This window comes from Dendrobates tinctorius, unplaced genomic scaffold (genome assembly GCF_039654945.1).
Source record: "Dendrobates tinctorius isolate UK_male_01 unplaced genomic scaffold, ASM3965494v1 ptg000054l, whole genome shotgun sequence".
Classification (NCBI taxonomy): domain Eukaryota; kingdom Metazoa; phylum Chordata; class Amphibia; order Anura; family Dendrobatidae; genus Dendrobates; species Dendrobates tinctorius.
This window is the reverse complement of record NW_027361722.1, coordinates 18,375,080-18,399,788: the sequence shown is the minus strand read 5'-3', so window position 1 is coordinate 18,399,788 and position 24,709 is coordinate 18,375,080. Positions and strand designations below refer to the sequence as shown.

Sequence of the window (24,709 nt, the reverse complement as noted above, 5' to 3'; positions counted from 1 at the left end):
GTTGTGGACTGTAACCTATCTCACTCAGCAAACCCTGGACCAAGGAACCCGTTAAAGACGTCGAGGACAATTCGCGGCCGTCGGAATTCGGCTCAAGAACGCCTTCAGGACTACATCGCATACAACATGCGCTGACCATGTTGGCGCCACCATTCACTCCGTGGACTCTCCAGTTAGGAAGCCGTTGGACTGATAAGTTAACCCTTGAGAACTGTGCTATCCCCATTATATTCTTTACCCCATCTCGCATACCTACTGTTTTGCCTCCTGTTTACCTTATCTCCTCCCTGCATGAAGTATACCCCTGTTCAAGTAAAGAATTACGTTAATTCTTGCTCTGTCTCCTATCCGTTACTGAATCCCGCAACCTGTTCACACCAAAACCACCACATATACCAGACATCTCTGGCAGCATGCTTCTTATGGAATTGCAATGGATCAGAATATATTGGAATCCATTGTGCTTGATCCTTGTTTGCATTGTTGCAGATGTTGGCCAAAATTTGGGTTCCCGTACATCACTGATGGCCAATCCCACCAAAGATATGAACGTATGACTTAAGGATTTGTGTGGGTGATGGATGTCCGACCTCCAAGAATCTGTTACTGGTGATCTAATGGTGGACATCCCCTTTCCAGCAGATATATTCATGTGATGCATACTATTTTCGCAGTATATTGGGTATCGATAGTATTGCCTTGGCATTATATCTCAGTATTATGTGGACTATGCAGGAAGGGGTCCTTACTTTTCTTGTTGCCCAGGTCCTTTTCTTTCGTCAAAGTAGTCTCTAAATATAATAAATATGTACAACAAAGAATAGTAAAAAAAATACCTCCAGCTCTGTGCGCAGTGCCCGCGTAAGTGTTCGTCTCAGTTATGTTGTGCCACAGCAACCGTTCAAGATGCAAAGCTCAATAAATGACTAAAATCATCTCCTGCTGCTTATAATTACGATATTACAATTAATCTGCCATCACAGTGCATATAATACCATAAATTAGTACAGGGCATGATGAGAGTGATGGCCATCCACGCCTTGTTTATCATCGCCAGTAAAACCTGTTCCCAATGAGGACACGTCTAGATTACAACACACAGCAGCTTGGCAAAAAAGATCTCCAAACCAAGCATGGACCCAGAGAAGGGTCTCTCAGATAACATAGCATAAATCTGGTGACAGATTCTGGGTGAGACTGGGAAGGACAGAAGTTATTTAATGATTTCCCTCCATTCAGGGTCAGTTGCAGAGGGCATGTGAGTAGGTGGCACGCTGCCTGTTAGAGCCACAGACTTGTAAGTGGGAAGAAGGCACATCTGAAGTGTTGTATCTACACAGGTTGCAGAGGGGAGATTACTAGTGATGGGCGAGCACTAAAACACTCGGGTGCTTGTTGCTCGGGTCGAGCATATTGGAATGCTCGGGTGCTCAACCCGAACAACGAGCCCAATGTAAGTCTATGGGAAACTCGCGCATTTCACTACTGTGAACAATGTTGTCAGAGTCTTACGCCACACTGGTGGTATGGTGGTGGAGGATGAGAATGAGGTGAAAGAGGAGGACAGAGGACAACAGAAAATAGCCAGAATCAGGAAGCGTATACCCATGTGTGGGTGTGAAGAGGTGCATGGGAATAGACCTCCCAAAAAAAGACATTGGATTTGAGTTTATGCTATCCTGCTATCATTTGGTGGTGTTGAGAAGTCTGGCCCAATCCAGCCCTTGTTCATTTTTATAAGAGTCAGCCTGTCAGCATTTTCAGTTGACAGGCGGATGCGCTTACCAGTTAAAATTCCACCAGCGGCACTAAAAACCATCTCTGACAAAATGCTAGCGGCAGGGCAGGCCAGGACCTCCAAGGCGTAGACAGCCAGTTCATGCCAAGTGTCCAGCTTGGATACCCAATTATTATAAGGCGCAGAGGAATCATGGAGGACTTTGGTACGGTCAGCAAGGTACTCCCTAAGCATCTTCCAAAACTTTGCACTCCTTGTGAGAGTACCCCACGCCTTAGGGCCTGTGCGATGGGAGGGTCTGAGAAATCTCTGCCAGACCTTTGACAGTGTTCCCCTGCCTCTGCTGGATTGAAATTGTGTCTCTTGCCTGTACTCCTTGGTTATACAACGAACTGTGACCTCTGCTACCAGCGTTTTCAGATTGGAATTTTATTAATAATTTTGCGACAAGGGCCTTCTGGTACTGCCCCATTTTAGTGGACCTGTCCGCCTCAGGAATAAGAGATAGAAAGTTCTCCTTGTAGCATGAGTCTAAAAGTGTCACCAACCATTAATGACTGTCATCCAAAATTTTGAGAACGCGAGGGTCACGGGAAAGACAGCGTAGGATAAACTCAGACATGCGTGCCAGACTGCTAGCAGGCAACACTTCCGTGTCCTCACCAAGAGGACGACTGACCATGCTCTCCTTCTCCTCCTCCCTGTCCTCAGGCCATCCACGCTGAACAGACGGTATGACAGCTGTGCTTGTAGCACCGTCTATAGTGCATGAAACTACCTCCTGTTCTTGCGCCTCCTCCTCTTCCTCATGTTGGGATGAGATGAGGTTGGGCTGTGTGTAATCACCCTGTATGGTGGCTCCTTGCTCCATCTCATCATGCTCCACCTGCAATGCATCCTCTTGTGAGCAGAGAGCATTTCAAAACACAGAGAAATGGGATGGTGACGCTAATTATGCGTCATCTCCGCTCAGCATCTTGGTGAGGTCCTCAAAGTTTTGTAGGATGGTACATATGTCTGACATCCATGTCCACTCCTGAGGTCTTATGTGTGGAGTCTGAACTGAATACCGACGCCCTTATTGATGCTGGTAGTCAACAACTGCCCTCTTCTGTTCACAAATCATTCCCAACATCTGCAGTGTAGAGTTCCAATGTGTGGGGACATCACGCACCAGTCGGTGAGCCGAAAGATGAAAACGTTGCAGAAGCACGGCAAGGGCGGCGGAAGCTGACGCTGACTTTCTAAAATGGGCACACAGGCGCCATATTTTGACAAGCAGATCCGGCAGCTCCAGTTGGTTTTGAGAAACCACTGAACCACAAGGTTAAGCACATGGGCCTGGCATGGTACGTGTGTGAGCTCGACTCACCTAAGAGCCACCACCAGGTTCTGGTCATTGTCATACACGACTATGCCTGGCTGTAGGTTCAGCGGTGTCAGCCACAGATCTGCCTGCTCTTTCACAGCTGTCCTCAACTCTTCAGCATTGTGCAGTTTGTCACCTAAGCATATTAGCTTCAGTACAGCCTGTTGCTGCTTGGCTGAGGCAGTACTGCAGCGTTTCCAGCTTGTGACTGATGTGGTCATTTTAGAGATGAGGCTGAAGAGAAGGAGGATGAGGTGCAGAAGCTGTAGACTGTGAGGGCAACCCTGATTGACCTACAACCCGCAATCCTCGGCATCGAGAGGACGTGTTCCAACCCAAGGTCTGACTGGGTCCCGGCTTCCATTATGTTAACCCAGTATGCCATCAGCGAGATGTACCGTCCCTGCCCACAAGCACTTGTCCATGTGTCCATGGTAAGGTGGACTTTCTCAGTAACTGCATTGTTGAGGGCACGGTTAATGTTGTGGGACACGTGCTTCTGTAATGCTGGGACGGCACACAGGGAGAATTAGTGGTGGATGGGGACCGAGTTCCGAGGGACAGCCGCCGCCATCAGATTGCGGAAAACTTCTGTCTCCACGAACCTAGTAGGCAGCATTTCGAGTGCAAGCAGTCGCAAAATGTGTGAATTTAGTGGGGTGTTGGCTGCGTATTTGCACTTGCGTTCCAAGGACTGGGTTATGGACAACTGAATGCTGTGCTGGGAAAAGAACATGGACGTGCTTACTGATGGTGCTAGTTGAGTGTGTGCAACGACAGGTGCAGGGAGGAGGCATCTTCGCATGCACCATGTACAGGGGATTGGCTTGCATACAGAACAGCAGAAGAAGCAGTGGTGTCACCTGTAGACACTGTTCCTGGACCCAGGGGTTCGGCCCACAAAGTTGGATGCTTTGTTGCCATGTGCCTGATCATGCTGATGGTGGTCAGGCTGGTAGTTTTGCTACCCCTGCTGATGCTGGCCTGGCAGGTGATGCAAATGGCCTTTTTGGGGTTTTCGGCAGAGTCTTTACTCAGTATTCCACTTCCTGATACCAAACAGACTAGTTTATTTGTCCTGCCTGATCTCTTCACTGCTGGCATCAACTCTATTTACTGATTCTTTCCTGCCTGCCCCCTCGGACTTGCCGACTACACTATTCATGACTCTGTTGTTCGGTATCCTGGGGAGAGGGGTCCCTTCTCTGTCCCTAATGCTAAGGGTGCAGTAGCTATCATTGTTCCCTGGATTACTTCTAATGGTGAAGACGCCGGGGCCACTTACATCGCTGAACTCCTGAATCTGCCCTCAGTCTCTTCCCTCCTTCCTCCAGGAAGCTGGGAGTAGTAGAGTATGGCAGTACACCAACCAGACTAAAAAGGGAATACGTACAGGGATAAATACAAATCATACAAATATACTCACACAAACAACAGTGGAAACACCGGAGAGTGGAGAATGGGGAGAAACTAAAGTAGGAGGAAAGGATTAGCACACACCCAAAACCTAAAATAGTCTCAGACAAATCCACCAAACGCCTCCTCAAACAACACACCACCAACTCCTGAACCATGCAGCATGAAGCTAACTCTGGCAATGCCTGCTAGCAATAAGCAGCTGAGAGCCTTAATGCAGGATCTCTCAACTAAGCAGATTAACGCCTGCACTGCTAGAAGAAACCTGCATTGTTTAATATGAAGGAAAAGTGCTTCTATTCAAAGTAGGAGAAATCAGATGGCATGTTCTCTTGGCTCCTCTCTGTCATGAAAACCTCGTGTCAACACCTCTGTTTTGCCCTACTGTACCTCATACCGTGCCTCTGACCTTCCAGTCAGTTGCTGCAGACCCTGGGTACTGCCTTAGCGGCTCTAGCGGATACCTGATTAGTCACTTAGCTAAGCCCCTCCTAGGCCCGTTGTCCAAGTCCACTAGCATTACATATACAATAAGGTTGGATCAATTACTAAGGCTATGTTCACACGTGGCGGGTTTTTCGCGTTTTCGCGGTGGTTTTAACTGCGCGATTTTGCCGCGAAAATGCGAAAAATAAGCATCCCATGCATTTCTATGGGATTCCGCAATGCTGTGCTAATGCTGTGGTTTTTACCATGGCGGAATCGCTTTGCGGTAAAAAACGCAGCATGCTCATTAATTTAGCGGAATCGCGGCGATCCCGCACCCATAGGAATGCATTGTTCTGCTTACTTTCCGCTTGTGGCTGTGCACACCATGAGAAAAGTAAGCAGAACATTTGCGGATGGTACCCACGGTCCGGAGGAGAGGAGAGGAGACGGTCCGGGATCATGACGTCTCGCGGTCATTCGCGCGACGTCATCGCGAGTGACCGTGAGACATCGCGATCCCGCAAGAACGGACGTCATCGCGGTAATTCTCGCAAAGGATTATTGGGACCGGGAGCGTGGAGAGAGGCGGGAAGGCTGCGCGGGACGCCGGAAGGTAAGAATAACAATATATATTTTTTTAATTATTTTTTACATCCTATCTTTTACTATTGATGCTGCATGGGCAGCCTCAATAGTAAAAAGTTGGTCACACACGTCAAACACTATGTTTGACGAATGTGACCAACCTGTCAATCAGTTCTCCAAGCGATGCTACAGATCGCTTGGAAAACGCTAGCAATTCTGCAAGCTAATAACGCTTGCAAAATGCTAATTTTTCCGCGGGAAAATCGCGGGAATTTAAAATGCGATTTTCCCGCGGAATGGATTTTGGAATTCTCGCGGTAATTTCTGAGAGAGTTCCGCTACGTGTGAACGTAGCCTAAATATATTCTCTAGCCTTGGTTATGTTACTGTATGTAATGAACATGGTCAAGTACCTGGATTTGCCGGTATGAAATCCAGTGCAAATTTACAGTACGTCTCAAGAATTTCTGCCACTGATGAGAAAAGTTTCCTGCGTTTTCCAAAGAACTGATAACAATTGACGATCAATTCTAATATAGTTGATATTTTACATTATTATATTAAAGGGGTTGTCCGGGCTTTTCACATAATCTCAGTACATATCTGGGCTGCAGAATTATGACAATAAGTAATTTACTTTCTATCACTAGTTTGCACGGTTTTCTAGATATTCTGAACAGAACATCCAAGGGGGGTGTGTTATGGCATTGAAATGAGAACTAGTCGTAACCTCCTACTCTACTCCAAACATGCCCTCTATAGCAACAACCCCTCCCTCCATAGCTACAGGCCCTCCCCGTCCACATGAAGCAGACCTCATCACACAGTAGTGAATTCTTCCCCTCCAGCAGCCTCAGTGCAGAGAGCAGAACCACCCAGCTGCTCCTCCCCCAGACACACACTGAACAGTTATCTATGGAAAATGAAACTAGTGAGGAGGGAAAATCGTCCTGTATTCTGGGCCACTCCATGATTACAATACAAAACTCATTATCAGTAATTCCTTCCCTCACTGTCCCAGGCTGCTGGCAGCAGTGAGAACAGACTGTGTGATGGCCAGTGATGGGGGTCTGCAGCTTCTAATCTGCACAGGGGATGGCAGTCACTGATGTAATCTGTTGTGTGACAAAGCCTCTGCTGTGTGAATGAGACAGCTCTGTGTCACTGATGTCTTCACACAGCAGCAGATTTGGTGCAGTGTATGTGTGAGCACTGTGTCTCTAATGAGTTTTGTATTGTAATCATGGAGTGGCCCAGAATACAGGATGATTTTCCCTCCTCACTAGTTTCACTTTCCATAGATCACTGTTCAGTGTGTGTCTGGGGGAGGAGCAGCTCTCTGCTCTCGGCACTGAGGCTGCTGGAGGGGAAGAATTCGTTACTGTGTGATGAGGGCTGCTTCATGTGGACGGGGAGGGCCTGTAGCTATGGTGGGTGGGGTTGTTGCTATAGAGGGCATGTTTGGAGTAGAGTAGGAGGTTACGACTAATTCTCATTTCAATGCAATAACACACCCCCTCTTGGACGTTCTGTTCAGAATATCTAGAAAACCGTGCAAACTAGTGACAGAAAGTAAATTACTTATTGTCATAATTCTGCAGCCCAGATATGTACTGAGATTATGTGAAAAGCCCGGACAACCCCTTTAACACTGACCAACTGGTTGCAAGTGGTCTCATAATGGGGGTGTATTTAGGCTTACTGCCTAGGACAGCGGGACACAAAGTATTGTCAGTGATAAATGCAAGTCTCATAATGAGTTAACTGAGAATCCATCAGTCGGCCCACCATGATAGGGAGTTTGTAACTTTTTTTCTTTTTTTTTCCTGACCTCCTCTCAGCTGATTTGTGACCACAGACCATGTCAAAGTTGAATGTGCAGAGAAGCAAAGAGACTGTAAAATGCGACTTAGGGAGGAGAGGTTCCCAGTATTGGCAAACTGCCCCCTCTGAGCGCCTCTAAATCTGATCAAGGTTGAAATTCTTATTGCCACCACTAGGGGGAAACACCATCACTTGGTCACAGGAACATTCGTCACTCATATATTTATTATATTTTTATTATAATTGGACATAGACATAACATTATTATTATGATTATTATTACCACCTTCTATATAGAACACTCGGAGGCATAGATAATAACATCCAGACGGTATTCAGGCCCCAAGACTTAAATAAGAAGGAGTAAGGAGCGAGGCTTCCAAGTCACAATGTTATCCAGACAATAGCACTACAGACATTATAGACATTAGACAGATATAACCGGGGTGACTCCAGCTCTGGAGAGGTCCACAGCCGTCCGACACGGTGATCTCTTGACTTATGCTCATTGGGGGCTTTGTGGTCGAAAAATCTACGATGACGATGAAAACATTTGAGGGGTCCAATGTTCCTCTGAATGATAGCAGTGGGAGATATCATTATTTCACTAAAAAAGGTGAAATAATATGTATATATCACATTGTGTCTGCCATTACAGTCTCGTAGGGAGAGCAGTATAAAGCTTTACTGCTCTTACTATAAAGAACCCTTTCCTCCTATAAAGAATGACTCCTGTTACATCATATTTTATCAGTTGGCTATGTACTTTCATTATTTAATTGTACCTCCATATTCTACCTGTTGCTCACTTGAAATGTGCCACATCTACTGATCTCATCTACCTGTCCACTGCCGGCTTTGTGCCAAGAAGAAGACTAACCAGTAGAGGGAGCTCTTTCCTGTACTCACTCCTCTCAGGGAGTTTTTCTTGATGAAGTTGTTAGCTTCTATATTCTAGATATTGAAAGGTATCTTAAAATTGATAGCAACAGGGTGCGTTAAACTTTGAGGGTTTCATGACACCAAGACTCCAGACAAAAGCTGAAATTTGTGGATTTTTCAGGAGTATTTCTTTAAATCTCTTGTTTTTTTTAAACCAATGATAGCATTTACTATTTTCCGTTTTTGCTGATGTATGCGTCATAGATTCTTTTGTCGTTGATTCTGTCGTTGTTGCTTTTGTTCCATTGGTTACAGTTTTTGTTGCTGTCCTTGATTCTGTTGTTGGTTTTGGATCATGGGTTGCAAATTTTGTTGTTGTCATTGATTCTGCCGTTGATGTTGGTGTAACGGGGGCCAGGGTGCTAGTCATGGCAAGGGGCTTCTGTGTTCTCACACCCTGGCACTCCACTACATAAACATCATGTCCAGTCTGGGTAATGTGTGTGCATTGCCAGTGACTCACTTGTGAATTCAAGTCCTCTTCAAATTCCAGAGTCCTTCAGCGCCACACAATGAAGGTCTGGGTCCAAGTTCATTTTTAATAAAACAACTTTCCAGAGCTCGTCCAGTTTTATCGCAGACACGGCACCATTATCTTCATACTTCAAGGACATTCCTTTCCCTGATCTGTCCCTGGTCCTTCCTGTCATTTCTCATTCTCGTACCTTTACCTCAGCTCCTAGAGTAGCCATGCTAGCTTCTTCCTGATGCTCCCCGTCTGCTTTCCCCATCCTGGGCGAAACTAAAGAATGCCACTACCAATCCTTCTCAGACCATAGGTCTTGGACGTTCAGGGATTTATTAATAAGCCTAGCCGCTCTCTCTCATGCCGCTTTCATCCTCTCCTCCTCGTGTCTCACCTGGACTTATGAGCTTTTCCTCACAGACTTGTTTCTAGCACAACCTGTCTGTTCTGTCTCCACTCTACAACTAACTACGTCAGGACAATCTCTTCCTGTCACAACACTGGCTCCACCACCTTTCTCAACTAGCACTATTCTGGCTGAAACCCAGTTCTTGTCCTATCTGGATCTAATCTCTAACTCTACAGTGTCCCCTGCTGTCCTAAGTCCTAAATAACCCCTTATTAATGCTAAATAGTGATGAGCGAGTATACTCGTTGCTCGAGTTTTCCCGAGTATGCTCGGGTGTCCTCCGAGTAGTTTGGCGTGCTCGGAGTTTTAGTTTTGTGTCGACGCAGCTGCATGATTTGCGGCTGCTAGACAGCCTGAACACATGTGAGGAATGTCTGTTTGTTAGGGAATCCCCACATGTCTTCAGCCTGTCTAGCAGCCACAAATAACGCAGCTGCGTCGACACAAACTAGATCTCCGAACACGCCAGAATACTGTGTACTCGCTTATCACTAATGCTGAATCTTACTCTATCACTATATCTCCCTTTCTCTATTCCTAACCCATAAAGACATGTAGAACTTACACAGTACATAGACATGAGCACACTGTTTGACATGTTAATGCGTAATAAAACAATATCACATGACATAAAAGGTAAAACGTACCCATTGTATTAAGTAAGGATGCAAGGAAATGCAAGGCATAAGCTAGATCCCAGTACGCCCCTTACATTGGTCTATGGGTCAGAAGTTGTTGTCATCTACAAGGGATGATAACACCAGAAAACTCCTCTTGCTTGAGTCAAAGCAGCATCCTCTCCGAAGACACTCCAGGCTCGTTACGCCGATATACCCGCAGTCTTTCCTATCCACGGGTTCCACGTTGCAATTGGCATCAGCTTGAAAATGAGAACAGAGAAATATTACAAGGTAGCAATGACTTAATTTTGCATATAAATCTATATATTTTAATAGATAATAGGGGAAGGGTCACATAGGAAGATAACGAATAAACCCCTCCAGAGATAATGAAGACCCAAATGAGAAAGAGAGGGAGGATATCATCTCAGATGTCCCTTTGAGCCCTATGGCTGTTGACAAGATGCATGTTCTAGTAACTTACTGAGATAAGTAAGAATGCCTGTGATTTCCCCAGGTCATTCTTACTCTTCCCCATGTAATGCACACAATTTCTGGCCATTATATGACTTAGAGCCTGTATTTCTCACTATCAGTTCTCTTTGAGCTGTTGGGTGGAGGGTCTAGCTGCTATGATGTCTTCCATGCACAACACATACAGACATGAGAGTCCTTCTCCCATGTTTCTATGTAGTACAGATTCAGAAGCAAAGGTAGAATGGGGGATATCATGCAGCAGGACTGAGCAGTGTAGCTGTGAATCCAGCTGAGATAAAACACTAGAATCAGCAGAATATGTGTGTGCATCTGTGCTCCTCCTTCCTAGACAGCTTTAATCTAATCCCCTAAATGTGTTGTCAGTCCATCCTGGTTTGATAAAGACCGAGCAGTACTTCAGAGTGAATGATGACTTCAGGAGATAAAGGGAGAAGTTGCTCATAAGTGTAGAAAGAAGCCGATTTTTTTTTTTTTTAATAAGATTGCACAATTGATTTATGCAAAGTTTATCAAGACGTCAGTGACCTTTTACGTATACGACTGGAGCAATAAATGTTTTACACTTACACAATGCGGCCAAGTAGATGATGGCGAATGCGAGGACTAATAACACACGGAGAGACATTGTCATTTGCTCACTTGAAATAGAAACAGCGTACATAGTGAATCACAGACAATCCGCAATGGCAGAGGCACATGCAGCGTTGGACTGGCCCACCGGAGAACCGGTGGATTCTCCGGTGGGCCCTGGCATCTGGTGGGCTCTGGCACCTGCTGGCATACAGGGCCAGCAGTTGCCTAGGGCCCCCGCTGCTCCAGGGGCCCCCAGCCAGTGGTGTGTCGCACACCATGCAGCTGCTATGGGGGCCCCTGCCAGCGGAGCAGCAGCGGGTGTCAGGAGGCAGGAGCCCCTGTCCCCGCTGCTAAAGAGAAATGAATATTCACTGCGAAGCAGGTCTCCACCCCCAGAGGCCCCGCCCCCAGCCCAGTAAGCCGCTCTGCATCAGGGCCGGCGCCGCCCTCAATCCTCTCTGCTCCTGGCTCATAGCCAGTGCGCGATGACGTCACTACATCGCGCACCCGCTGTGTGTCTGGCAGAGGGGGCAGCTCCTGACACTGAAGCCGGGATCAGCGTGGGAGCGAGGAGGAGAGGTGAGTATTGTGTTTTGTTTTGTTTTTTATATCTCTCTCGCTCTCTCTATCTGTCTCTATCTATCTATCTATCTATCTCTATATATCTCTCTCTATCTCTCTTATATCTATCTATCTTTCTATCTCTATCTATTATCTATATCTATCTATCTTTCTATCTCTATCTATTATCTATATCTATCTATTTCTATATCTATCTATCTCTATCTATCGCTCTATCTTTATATCTATCTTTCTATCTCTACATCTATCTCTATATCTATCTATCTATCTATCTTACTCTATCTATCTCTATATCTATTATCTCTATATTTATTATCTATCTAGCTACCATCTATATCTATCTATCTTTATCTATATATATCTCTATCTAATATCTATATCTATCTCTATACCTATCTATCTATTTATCTATCCGTTATCTATCTCTATATCTATTTCTCTCGCTATCTATCGCTCTATCTCTATATCTATCTTTATATCTATATCTATATATCTATCTCTATCTATCTCTATATCTATATCTATTTCTCTCTATATCTATCTCTATATCTCTCTCTATAGCTATCTATCTATATATCTCTATCTATCTCTATGCATTATTCCCTATGAGGGGGCAGCATTATACCCTATGAGGGGGTGCATTATTCCCTATGAGGGGGGCAGTATTATACCCTATGAGGAGGCAGTATTATACCCTATGAGGGGGGCAGTATTATACCCTATGAGGGGGTGCATTATACCCTATGAGGGGGCAGCATTATACCCTATCATTATACCCTATGAGGGGGGCAGTATTATACCCTATGAGGGGGTGCATTATACCCTATGAGGGGGTGCATTATACCCTATCATTATACCCTATGAGGGGGGCAGTATTATATTCTATGAGATGGCTGCATTATACTATGTGAGGGGGCTGCTTTATATTCTATGAGGGGGCTACCCCAACTCCTGCTACATAATTAAGACATGTACAACCTTATATTATACCCGGATATTAGTGTGTTTTACCGCACAATTGGTGGTCTGGTATTTAACTCTATGCAGCTACATAGTGGGCCCCAAGAATGATTTTCTCTGGTGGGCCCAAGGTGTTCCAGTCCGACGCTGGGCACATGCACAGCGTCCGGGGATTTAATAATGCCTTCTGTCTGCTGTTTTTAGACCTTATAGAAGACTTGTCAGGCCAAATGTATTATAATGGTTTGTACATTTGCCAAACAAAACTTAATGAAAGTGAGATGTCTTTATTAATGTGTTGGCCACATTGTTAGAATTTACTGCTCCCGACAATAAAATTGAAAGCAGCAATCGTTTATTATTCATTTATGAGATATGTCAGCCATACATCAGGCTTTCACCTACCAAGGAAACCTTCAAAAGGAACCTGAAGACCCACCTCTTCCGACAAGCCTATAACCTGCAGTGATCCTCAGTCTGCTGAACCGCCGGTCGACCAGCTCTACCCTCACCTAGTATATCCTCACCCATCCCTGTAGACTGAGAGCCCTCGCGGGCAGGGTCCCCTCTCCTTATGTACTTGTGTGTGTCTTGTATTGCTCATGTTTATTCTATTTGTCTATATTTGACCCTGTCACATGTAAAGCGCCATGGAATAAATGGCGCTATAAAAATGTATAATAATAATAATAAATCACAATTCATAAGGAGAATGGGAGTCAGCTGCTTCCCCAGACATGCAGGGAGGTAGTGGTGCAGGTGACCACACAATGCTCTCCAGAAGCCATCCAATGCCGTCCTCTTAAAAGTCTTAGCCACACAGTGCCCCTTCAGTGATGCCAACCATACAGTGCAACAGAATGAGGCGAAAAATGTCCCCTTTCTAGTGTCAGCCATGCAGTGCCCCCTATTAGTGGCAGACAGTCACCAATGCTCCCCAGTAGTGTCAGACACTTATACCCCATTCGAAGCAGAATCCATACATTACTCTCTCAATCATGCCAGCCATACAGCACCCTGCAAAAGAATTAGCCAGAAAATGTTCCCTCAATAGTGTCACCCAAAACTCACACTCAAACTAATAATTCTGCATACAGAAATAGTCTCATAAGAAAGACAAAATCCTAAAGTTTATTAATCTTTTGAGAAAGACAAAATCCTAAAGTTTATTAATCTTTTGAGAAAGACAAAATCCTAAAGTTTATTAATCTTTTGGATTGTTTGACAGCACTGTGGTTTTCCAGTAATAAAATGAATCATCAAAAATACAAACTGCCCAATAAGGATGTGCTCACGGGGCAGTTGTTGAAGAATATCCTCTGCTGATTACACCACATGTAGTTAAATCTCCAGAAGACCCATAATCACCACAAATACCAGACATCTCTGGCAGCATGTTTCTTCTGGAAAAGCAAAGGATCAGAATATATTGGAATCCAGTGTGCTTGATCCTTGTTTGCATTGTTGCAGATGTTGGCCAAAATTTGGATTCCCATACATCACTGATGGCCAATCCCACCAAAGATATGAACGTATGACTTAAGGATTTGTGTGGGTGCTGGATATCCAACCCTCCAAGAATCTGTTACTGGTGATCTAATGGTGGACAACCCCTTTCCAGCAGATATATTCATGTGATGCATACTATTTTTGCAGTATATTGGGTATCGATAGTATTGCCTTGGCATTATATCTCAGTATTATGTGGACTATGCAGGAAGGGGTCCTTACTTTTCTTGTTGCCCAGGTCCTTTTCTTTCGTCAAAGTAGTCTCTAAATATAATAAATATGTACAACAAAGAATAGTAAAAAAAATACCTCCAGCTCTGTGCGCAGTGCCCGCGTAAGTGTTCGTCTCAGTTATGTTGTGCCACAGCAACCGTTCAAGATGCAAAGCTCAATAAATGACTAAAATCATCTCCTGCTGCTTATAATTACGATATTACAATTAATCTGCCATCACAGTGCATATAATACCATAAATTAGTACAGGGCATGATGAGAGTGATGGCCATCCACGCCTTGTTTATCATCGCCAGTAAAACCTGTTCCCAATGAGGACACGTCTAGATTACAACACACAGCACCTTGGCAAAAAAGATCTCCAAACCAAGCATGGACCCAGAGAAGGGTCTCTCAGATAACATAGCATAAATCCAGGGACAGATTCTGGATGAGACCCTCCATTCAGGGTCTAGTAGAGTCCTGCCCTCATAGCCATCCATAGCCAGTGGAGAATAGAGGACTGATTTTGTGTGTCCGGGCAGACATACAGAATCATGTGGGTGATTGAGGAGAAGACAACTCCTGAGGACACAGGGAGGTATAGTCATCAGGAGATACTGGTGAAACTCTTGAAGAAGCTCATGAGTGAAACTCCGTACAAGGAGAGCTGTAGCCCAAGAATGAAAAGGAAGACGCTACGGGGGTCAAGAGCCAGAGACCTGCAAAAAAAAATAGAGAGTAAGTGAGGCCCACTGCAAGGAGAATCTGGAGTGAGAGGGACAAAGGATTGCAAAGTTGCAACTGTTGGGGCGAGTCTAATTTAGGTAAAGTTGTCAAAAAAAAGGTCTGTTTGGGAGAGATGCCTGCTGACTGAAAATACTGAAAATATCTTGTGGCCTGACTGATAGCTGCAGCTTCTACTGAGCAGTGTGAAATCTCACCAACAGCAGCAGGGGAGGAGGGATTCTGAGAAGCTGTCAATCAGACTGGGCTGGTGGAGATTCAGCAGCAAGGGAGGAGGTATACTGAAGAACTGTCAATGAGGATGGGTTGGTGAAGATTTTACAGCAATGAGGAGATACAATGAGAAACTGCCATTCTGGCTAGTCAGGTACAGATTGAAGAGGAAGGAGGGATACTGAGGAATTGTAAATCAGGCTAAGCAGGTGGAGATTAAGCAACAGGGAGGAGGTACACTGAGGATTCAGAACTGTCAATCTGGCTTGACAGGTAGAGATTCAGCAGGGAGGAGGGACACTGAAGAGCTATCAATCAGGCTAGGCAGGTGGAGATTCAGTAACAGGGAGGAGGTACACTGAGGATTCAGAACTGTCAATCTGGCTTGACAGGTAGAGATTCAGCAGGGAGGAAGGACACTGAGGAGTAATCAGTCAGGCTAGGCAGGTGGAGATTCAGCAACAGCGTGGAGGTACACTGAGGATTCAGAACTGTCAATCTGGGTTGGTAGGTAGAGATTCAGCAGGCAGGAGGGACACTGAAGAGCTATCAATCAGGCTAGGCAGGTGGAGATTCAGCAGCAGGGAGCAGGAACAAAAGTGACTACTAAGTCAAGTTGAGAAACTTTAAAGTTTTATGCACTGCCTGCAACGACCATGAACATCGTGTTGTTGAAAGGAGGCACCTTATTTTTATTTTAGAGCCCTCTCTGGGTACCCACCAGGAAGGACTCCTATTTCTACGATGCCCTCTCCCATTACCGTACTCCCCTCCGTTTGGGACTGAATTGTGGGTTAATAGTGAATCACAGCAACAGGCAGAGTATAAAGGGTTAAGACATTAGGGCTCGTGATGCCATCCAAAAAAACAGGCTGGGTGTGGTGGGTACACTTATCTGTTCATGAGTTTGGACAGTGTTTGTGATTACAACATAGCATTGCCCCATGCTTGGATTTTGAACGCTGGCACAGAATTACGGACATGTAAGTAGTTGTGCCGCCATCTAGTGTCTTTATAGCGAGCAGTAAGAAAATCACACATACTAGGTATAGATGTACTCGTAATGCTCCCTGCATGAAATGGCAGAAGATATAAAAGATAAGACAATAATGGCACAATAATTTAAAAAAATCTAACTCATTTGCACCACAAAATATACTTTTTTTAAATCGACAACTTTTTCTGTAAGAATCAAAGCCACAAACAAATACTCAGATACTAAAAATGCAGCTGACAGAATGCAGTGAGGCAAAAATGTAAAACTTTACAGTGTGTCCGACTTTACCAAAGTTCATTTTTATGACGATCTGTGTTATAGACATAAATGTAAAATCTGTAGAGTTCTCATAGTTCAGAGTGAATACTGACGCAGGGCTGTGACCCCCTGAGGACCCTTAACTGCAGCTGAGAAACATCTAATTTCCCCCTCCTGCAAACAGGTAAAGTTGGGATCTGATAGAAATCCTTCTCGATCACTTCTGTGCCTATTATAAAAGAAAAAAACACTTTTAATACCTCACCGTTCCAGTGCTGCGTCTCCTGGCGGCTACGTGACCGCTGCAGTCAATCAGTATTTCTTCAAATCAGAAATCAGAGCAATAGGAGGCCTCACTAAGAGGTTGATGATTTTTCACATACGCAAAAAAAAAAAAAAGATCCGAGTATCATCAATGTTTTGGGTCCGAGTTCCACCTGTGTTTAGTCCATGAATCAGTTTTTACCATCCGAGTATCATCAATGTTTTGGGTCCGAGTTCCATCAGTGTTTGGTCCATGAATCAGTTTTTACCATCAGTGTTTCATTAGTGATTTTCACATTTGGATAAATAAATTAGAAATGTTCCCGTATCTTTTGCGATGTCAATCACAGAGTGTGCACGGACTGTACACTGACGGCCTCCGTAAGATTATGATTTTTATCCAGGTCTCTGGGTCAAATGCGGACGTGTCTCAGTGATTTGTTTGCGGGGGACATGGTGACTCATGTGCTACGTATTGCGACGCGTGGCAGTAGCTGCGGACGAGGATCTCATCTTCTCCTGTGACGCCCCGGCACTCTACATGAAAGAGTTTGTCCTGGCTGGGTGTTGGTGTTGATGCTATGAAGGCCTTGCGACCATGTAGGCCGCCTGCAGCCGGTGGTGTTGGCTGGCCAGGACCATAAGTTTCAGAGTTCAATAAAGAAGACTCCCGTTCTGAACAGTAACTTGGTTTGGGTTATGTACTAGGGGTACTGGATACAAAGTCTTATGGACGTGTCCTTCACAGTGTAAAGCTTCCTGACACACATGGTTTCCTTCCTCTGTAGTCTACTCCAGGGCTGGTGAAGCACACTGTTTCGCCCCACTTTGGCACAGTTTAGCTTGTCACCACAGTCCTGATCAGTCTCTCTACCTCAGTGGTTCCGCATACTATTTTTTCTACTACTGGAACTAACACTCGAGACCCCAACTAGACCCACAAATTGTCCGATACCTTTGGTATTTAGCAAGCTCAGGATTTCTCGTGACACATTGTCCTAGTCAAGGACCCCTTTGCTATGGAAGGCCACTCTGTCTCTTCCTAGGTCAGAACAAGGTCACGCTACTCCCTTGTTCTATAGTCTCCTTCTTAGTAGTTCACCCAATGGCAGCACTGCTCAAAGACACTTCCTACTGCTACTTGTCCCTATCTAACTATCTACAGGAAGCAGTCACTTGCTCTAACACTAAGCCTCCCCCCGCTATGGGCTAGTCCCAAACATTGACACTTACCTTATTTTAACATCACTATCTAACTACAGTCACTACCTAATCATATTGTGCCCTAAATAGTAACATGGAGGATCGTGAAAGACTAAGAACCGACTGCCCCGGTCTGTCTGCTAACAGATGGTTTGGAATCATGCTATTACAGCCTTATTTCTACTATCCAAGCCATCTGGTCTGCAACACACACCTGTCTCGAATGTTTATTACGATGTATATTGCATTGTTAGTGTGATTAGGACTGCAGCATACATTTCTATCATCAATATTAGGTACTTGCTAGTTTACAGGCTCTATATGTATAAACCCCTATAAATGGAGTGATTCTTAATATAACCTCTGCACAGTGTATTTTTCTTTTCTGTTTGTATGTGTTACCATCTCATTTTTTTAAATTATGTCCTTTTTTCTTTTTCACTACCTTATCCTACCTATCGTATGTTCACACAAAATGACTGCAGACTTATCAATTTGGACAATCTCTTTAAGCACTGTATGACAGTATTATTTATGTTAGTATTATTTGGTTAGCATACAGAATTAATATTATTTTGTCACTTTATGCAGTAATATTATCACTGCATATCAGTAGTATTAAAGCACTGTATAGCATTATTATTATTTAACAGTATTTGAGTGCTGTATTTCAGTGTATATCAGTGTCATTTGGCTACTATATGGCAGTAGTATTTGACCATAGAATGGTAGTAATGTTGAGGTAGCTTTTGAGGGAGGGCTAAATTAACCCTTCACGGTTGACCAAGTGACTTCCAAATTAATTCACAGGATGTTGCTAGCAATGGGGAATGACCACACGAAGATGTGTCTCTGTATGGGAGGATCAAGACAGATCACTAAGCCCCTTTATTTTGTCACCTCTTTTTATAGTATTTTGCTTAATTATACAAAGTACATAGCTACCGATAACATCGTCGTGACACATTCACTTTATAAACCAATAGTATTGCAAGAAAATTGGAAACTACATTCATGTCCCTAGTTAGGTGACGTAGAGAATAGAACAATAGCACATTCATCAGGGTCTCTTATCTTATATCTTGTTCGGACTGGGACAGTCTGGTTTCATAACAACCGTGAACTTTCATCCTAGTTAAGTTACAAAATTTAACTTGTAAACAACAAAATGGCGTCACAAGCACAAAAATGGAGTCTGGAGAACAAGATGTCCCGCACATCTGAAATACTGTACTTCACAATCCCCCCTAGATAAATTTTGTTAACTAATATGCAGTATCAGAGGTGCTATCCCAAGCCATAAGCTCGAGGGGTACTGGTCTTCACATGGCTGATGCCGTGTTATCAGTCATGTCTGTTGCGGCGCACCCATCCCCCTGTATGCTGCAATTTACGAATAATAATTTTTGATGACGGTGATGGAGATCTTTTAAAGGTAGCCATGCGCTTGGCTTCAACATCTTCATCAAGTAACCTTTTGAGATCGGTGCAGAGAAGAGCAGGGGCGGCGACGTCTTTGGTATCATCATTGGCTGTCCTAGTGCAGAATTTCCTAATACATACAGAAATACACCAAAGAAGAAGTTTTAGTATCACATATGCAACAAGGATACAGGCAGCAATGTGTAACAAGCTTTGTAAGATCCCAGCTATCCAGCCCCCAATTCCCTTAAACCAATTGACTGGATTGAGAAAGGAGAAGGTGTTTGACCACCAACTGTCCTTATTACGATCATTGTCTCTATCCTATTGATCTCTGAGCCTTTGAATATCTTCTAACTTTAACTTTTACCAAAAATAATAATATGGAAATACGAAAAACCAAAACATTATGCCCCCTTTATTTGCTATTGGCTTGTTGGGTGATGAGGAGGACTTGATAGGGACCGTCATACAAGGGTTCTAGTCCATGCTTCCTGACATGCCTTTTCACGACTACCAAATCACCAGGCTTCAGGTTATGACAGGTGTCGGTTTCTGCTGAATCTGGAAGAGAAGAAGAAACTAGAGCATGGGTGTTAGCAAGAGTTTTATTAAGCTGAATAACATATTGAACAGCACGGTCAGTTTCTTCTGATAACTGCTGAGGCTGGAAATTTGCAACTGGTGGCCTAGCCCCAAACAATATCTCATATGGGGACTGGCCATGTTTTGCAATAGGGGTAGTACGAATGTGGTATAGTACAATGGGTAGGAGCTCTGGCCATGGAGCCATAGTCTCCTGCATCATTTTGGTCAATTGTCCCTTCAGTGTGCCGTTCAGCCTCTCAACTTCCCCACTGGATTGTGGGTGGTACGGAGTATGGAGGGCTACGGTGGATCCAAGCATTGTCAGAACTTCTTGGTACACATGAGAAGAAAAGGCCGGGCCTTGGTCACTTTCAACAACTTCTGGAACCCCATATCTGCATATGACTTCCATCAGCAGTTTCTTCGCTGTGGTTTTTTCAGTCATGTTGTTAACAGGGAATGCTTCCGGCCAACTGGAGAACATGTCAACAACAACCACACAGTATTCATACCTTCCCGACTTAGGTAACGTGATATGGTCCACCTGGAGCCTTTGGAAAGGATAGTCGGGCTTAGCAAGATGCTTCGGAGGTACACGTTGAAGTTGACCGGGATTGTAGTCTGATAGATATTACAGGCACGGTTGAGCGCTGTCAAAACTGTGGAAATTCCCGGGGCCCAGTAGAATTTTTGCACCAGGGCGAGGGCCTGATTCTTTCCTCGATGTGTAGGTCCATGTGCCCATGTGGCAATAGCAGGGTACATCCGCTTAGGGAGACACACGAGTTGGTCCTTTTTCCAGAGACCATTATCCATACGTGCCCCATCAGTCTTCCATTGCTTCACCTCTTCCTTTGGAGACATTCTCTGCATCGTCATTAAGCGGTCTCGCGGGGTCCAACAGAAAACTTCAGTCTGTTGTAGATCATCAGGTTCTTGTAGGGTCAGTGCTTCTTGTAACTGTTTACGCTGAGATCGTGTGGTCACCATAGTTGGTATGGTTGGATCAACGGGTAAAAGAGCAGCTGCTTTTGCTTGCATATCCGCAAATGCGTTGCCAACAGTCTGTGGACTGCTCCTAGGACCGTGCGCCTTAACTTTGATAATGGCCACCTGAGTAGGTAATTTGATCGAGTCCATGAGGGTTTTAACAGCTTCAGCATTTTTCACTGGGGTTCCGGCAGTAGTAATAAACCCTCGATTGGCCCATAGAGCCCCAAAATCGTGAGCAATACCAAATGCATACCGGGAGCCCGTGTATATATTAGCCCGTCTGTTCTTGGCCAAAGTACATGCAGTAGACAGAGCCTGGAGTTCTGCGTCTTGTGCTGACTGTGAGGGCGGGAGCGCAGCTGCGTGCACTACAGTGTCCTCTGTGGTAACAGCACATCCCGTGTGGAATCTACCAAACTCGTCAGCATATCTTGAACCATCCGTCTATAACACCAGATCAGGATATGTAAGTGGATTCTCACTGACATTTGGTGGAGTAGGTGTTTCTTCAGTCAGAAGTTAGGAACAATCATGTGGGAGGGAATCCTCATCACTGCCATCTTTCCTTATAATTCATTATACCGTCTTTTAAGGCATTGTAAAGGGGTTGCATTATGCGTGATGCATCCGGTATCCACTGACAACAATAAATACATAGTCCAAGAAAACGTTGGAGTTCAGCTTCATCTTTTGGGAAAGGAAGGGAGCTGACAGCTATTTTTCTTTCTTCTGCGAGGTGTCTGACACCCTGAAGGAGACAGTGACCCAAGAATATCACTTGACCAAGGCAGAACAGAAGTTTTGAGGCCGAAACCCGACAGTTCAGTGCTGCCAGATGCTTGAGGAGGCTGAGTGGCAGCAATGGCTTCCTGCTCCGTCTGTGCACACAACAAAAAAAAAATCATCCACATACTGAAACAGTGAGACCTGGGGGTGATTTAACTGCCAAGGCAAAAGACACTCACTCATGTTTTTTGCAAACTGGTTGGGACTGTTTTGGGCCCCTTGTGGCATAACCGTCCATGTTAACTGTCTTCCCTGATAAGTGAATGCAAACAGAAACTGGCAATCTGGGTGTAACGGAATGCTAAAGAAGGCATTGGCAAAGTCGATAACTGTAAACCAAGCAGCATCCTGGGGTATTTGGGACAAAAGAGTATGTGGATAAGGCACCACTGGAGTTTCCAGAATAGTAGCTGCATTCACTGCCCATAGATCTTGTTCCAGCCAGTACACAGGGGGTTGGCCAGGTGGGGTCTTTTTCTTAACGGGAAACAAGGGCGTATTACATGGAGAAACACAGGGTACCAGAGCATCGTTATCAAGTAACGTTTGTATTTGTCCCTGGAGGCCCCGCTCCTGATCATATTTCAAAGGGTATTGATGGACTTTGGGAAAAGGGGCACCAGGTTTGAGAAACACTTTTACTGGTTTTACAGGCATTTTCCCTATATCATTTGGCCCTTTTGACCAGAGTTTAAATGGTATCTCTGAGAGATATGGGGTGAGTCGTTGATCCTCAGGCAATATTGGGGGTGGATCTGGGCCAATCAGGGCCATCATAACTGTGGGAAGGGCATGCAAAATACAGATTTCCTCACTGTCTTCATCTACATAGGGATTTTATAACATAAAAACCATCTGACCATCATCTTGGAATTGTATTCTGGAGCAGAACTGTGATAATAAATCTGCCCCTAGTAAATTTACTGGACATGTGGGAGAGATTACGAACTGAGCAGTAACCTCGGGGAAAGGTCCAACAGGGATGGGTTTTGTAAGAGTATGTTAATTGGGTCTGCCATCTACTCTGATTAAAACAGCGGGGGTATGACAATCTCTCTGAAAGTGACCGAGTCAGCCAAAGCGCCAGCATTGCAGACAAAAATTAACACGGAGGGGCTGGGGAGCAGGGTTCCCAGTCATAGGATTGGGAGAGATATTGGAGTAGGGAGCTGAATTTGCTGTGTGCCACTGATAAGGAACCAGCTGTGTGCTTGCAGTGGGGGCAGTGGGGGATGTGGGGGGGCTGAGATTGGAGGGAGAACTGGAGCAGCTGCAGCTGCTAGTTTTCTTTTTTTTTTTTTCTTTCCCTGCTGATCAGAGGCGTAGCTAGGGGTTCAGCTTAGGGGGGGCGAAAAATCTGAGTGGGCCCCTAAGGCCTCTTTCACACTTCCGTTTTTGACCATCAGTCAAAATCCGCCAGTTTTTGAAAAAAACGGATCCGCCATTTTTTTGCCGGATCCTTTTTTTCCTCCATTGAGTTGCATTACCGGCGGATCTTGACGGATGGCCATCCGTTGGATCCGTTTTTTTGCGGATCCGCCAAAATGTCTCCGCCCGCCGGGATGCCTGGACGGACCCTGCAACGTTTTTTTTGCTGGAGGATCTGCATTTTACAGTGCGCATGCCCGGAGAAAGGAAGTCAGCCAGGAATTTAACCCTGAAATCCTTTCTGGCGGTGGAAAAAAAATTCTCTCTCTCTCTCACTCTCTCTCTCTCTCCTTCCCGGACTGCGGTTCCTAACGGATCCGCTTTCCGCCATTTTGGCGGATTTTAACTGACAACAAAAAACGGATGTGTGAAAGAGGCCTAACCGGTAACCCTGATTACAACTCAGGTTGGCACACTCTAGTCATGAGTATAGGGGAAGCTCAGCAGATGACCGCGCTGTAACTGAAACAAATCTCTATACAAAAAGCAATACTGATATTACCGCCATATGGTGACCTCATAGTGGTAGATGCCAGTCCTGCAGAATATACAAGAGTTTACTATACAGTTACAGATGATAACTTACAGGAGTCGTTCTTTCTGATAATCGTTCACTTTTGCACCTTACTCAGACCAACATGACGACTTCTCCAGCCAGGACTCATCTGCAGAGATTACAACAAAGACACATCTGACTTCTCGCATTTACAGCCCAGAACCCATCTATCTCCAACGCGCACAAACTTCTCACCCAATACTGAGCCTCTGCTGCTGTATGTGTCCCTATTACTGTACCTGATACCCCAATGCTGATCCCCTGCTGCCGTATGTGCCCCTATTACTGCACCTGATACCCCAATACTGAGCCCCTGCTGCCGTATGTGTCCCTATTACTGTACCTGATACCCCAATGCTGAGCCCCTGCTGCCGTATGTGTCCCTATTACTGTACCTGATACCCCAATGCTGAGCCCCTGCTGCCGTATGTGCCCCTATTACTGCACCTGATACTCCAATGCTGAGCCGCTGCTGCCGTATGTGTCCCTATTACTGCACCTGATACCCCAATACTGAGCCCCTGCTGCCGTATGTGTCCCTATTACTGTACCTGATACCCCAATGCTGAGCCCCTGCTGCTGTATGTGTCCCTATTACGGCACCTGATACCCCAATACTGAGCCCCTGCTGCCGTATGTGTCCCTATTACTGCACCTGATACTCCAATACTGAGCCGCTGCTGCGCATTTGTCCCTATTACTGCACCTGATACCCCAATACTGAGCCCCTGCTGCCGTATGTGTCCCTATTACTGCACCTGATACCCCAATGCTGAGCCCCTGCTGCCGTATGTGTCCCTATTACTGCACCTGATACCCCAATACTGAGCCCCTGCTGCCGTATGTGTCCCTATTACTGTACCTGATACCCCAATGCTGAGCCCCTGCTGCCGTATGTGTCCCTATTACTGTACCTGATACCCCAATGCTGAGCCCCTGCTGCCGTATGTGTCCCTATTACTGTACCTGATACCCCAATGCTGAGCCCCTGCTGCCGTATGTGCCCCTATTACTGCACCTGATACTCCAATACTGAGCCGCTGCTGCCGTATGTGTCCCTATTACTGCACCTGATACCCCAATACTGAGCCCCTGCTGCCGTATGTGTCCCTATTACTGTA

At 45.1% G+C, this 24,709-nt stretch overlaps 1 protein-coding gene across 1 annotated transcript in view; it reads right to left on the bottom strand.

Moving 5' to 3' along the window:
• LOC141091557 (uncharacterized) overlaps positions 1-10,921 on the bottom strand; it is a 129,476-nt gene extending 118,555 nt beyond the window's left edge. Inside the window, exons 1-4 of the mRNA XM_073577222.1 lie at positions 10,864-10,921; positions 9,911-10,058; positions 4,393-4,481; positions 837-914 (exon numbers count right to left, since the gene is read on the bottom strand). Of these exons, the coding sequence (XP_073433323.1) occupies positions 837-914; positions 4,393-4,481; positions 9,911-10,058; positions 10,864-10,921 (373 nt within the window). The remainder of the gene's footprint in view (positions 1-836; positions 915-4,392; positions 4,482-9,910; positions 10,059-10,863) is intronic.
• Positions 10,922-24,709: the final 13,788 nt, after the last annotated feature.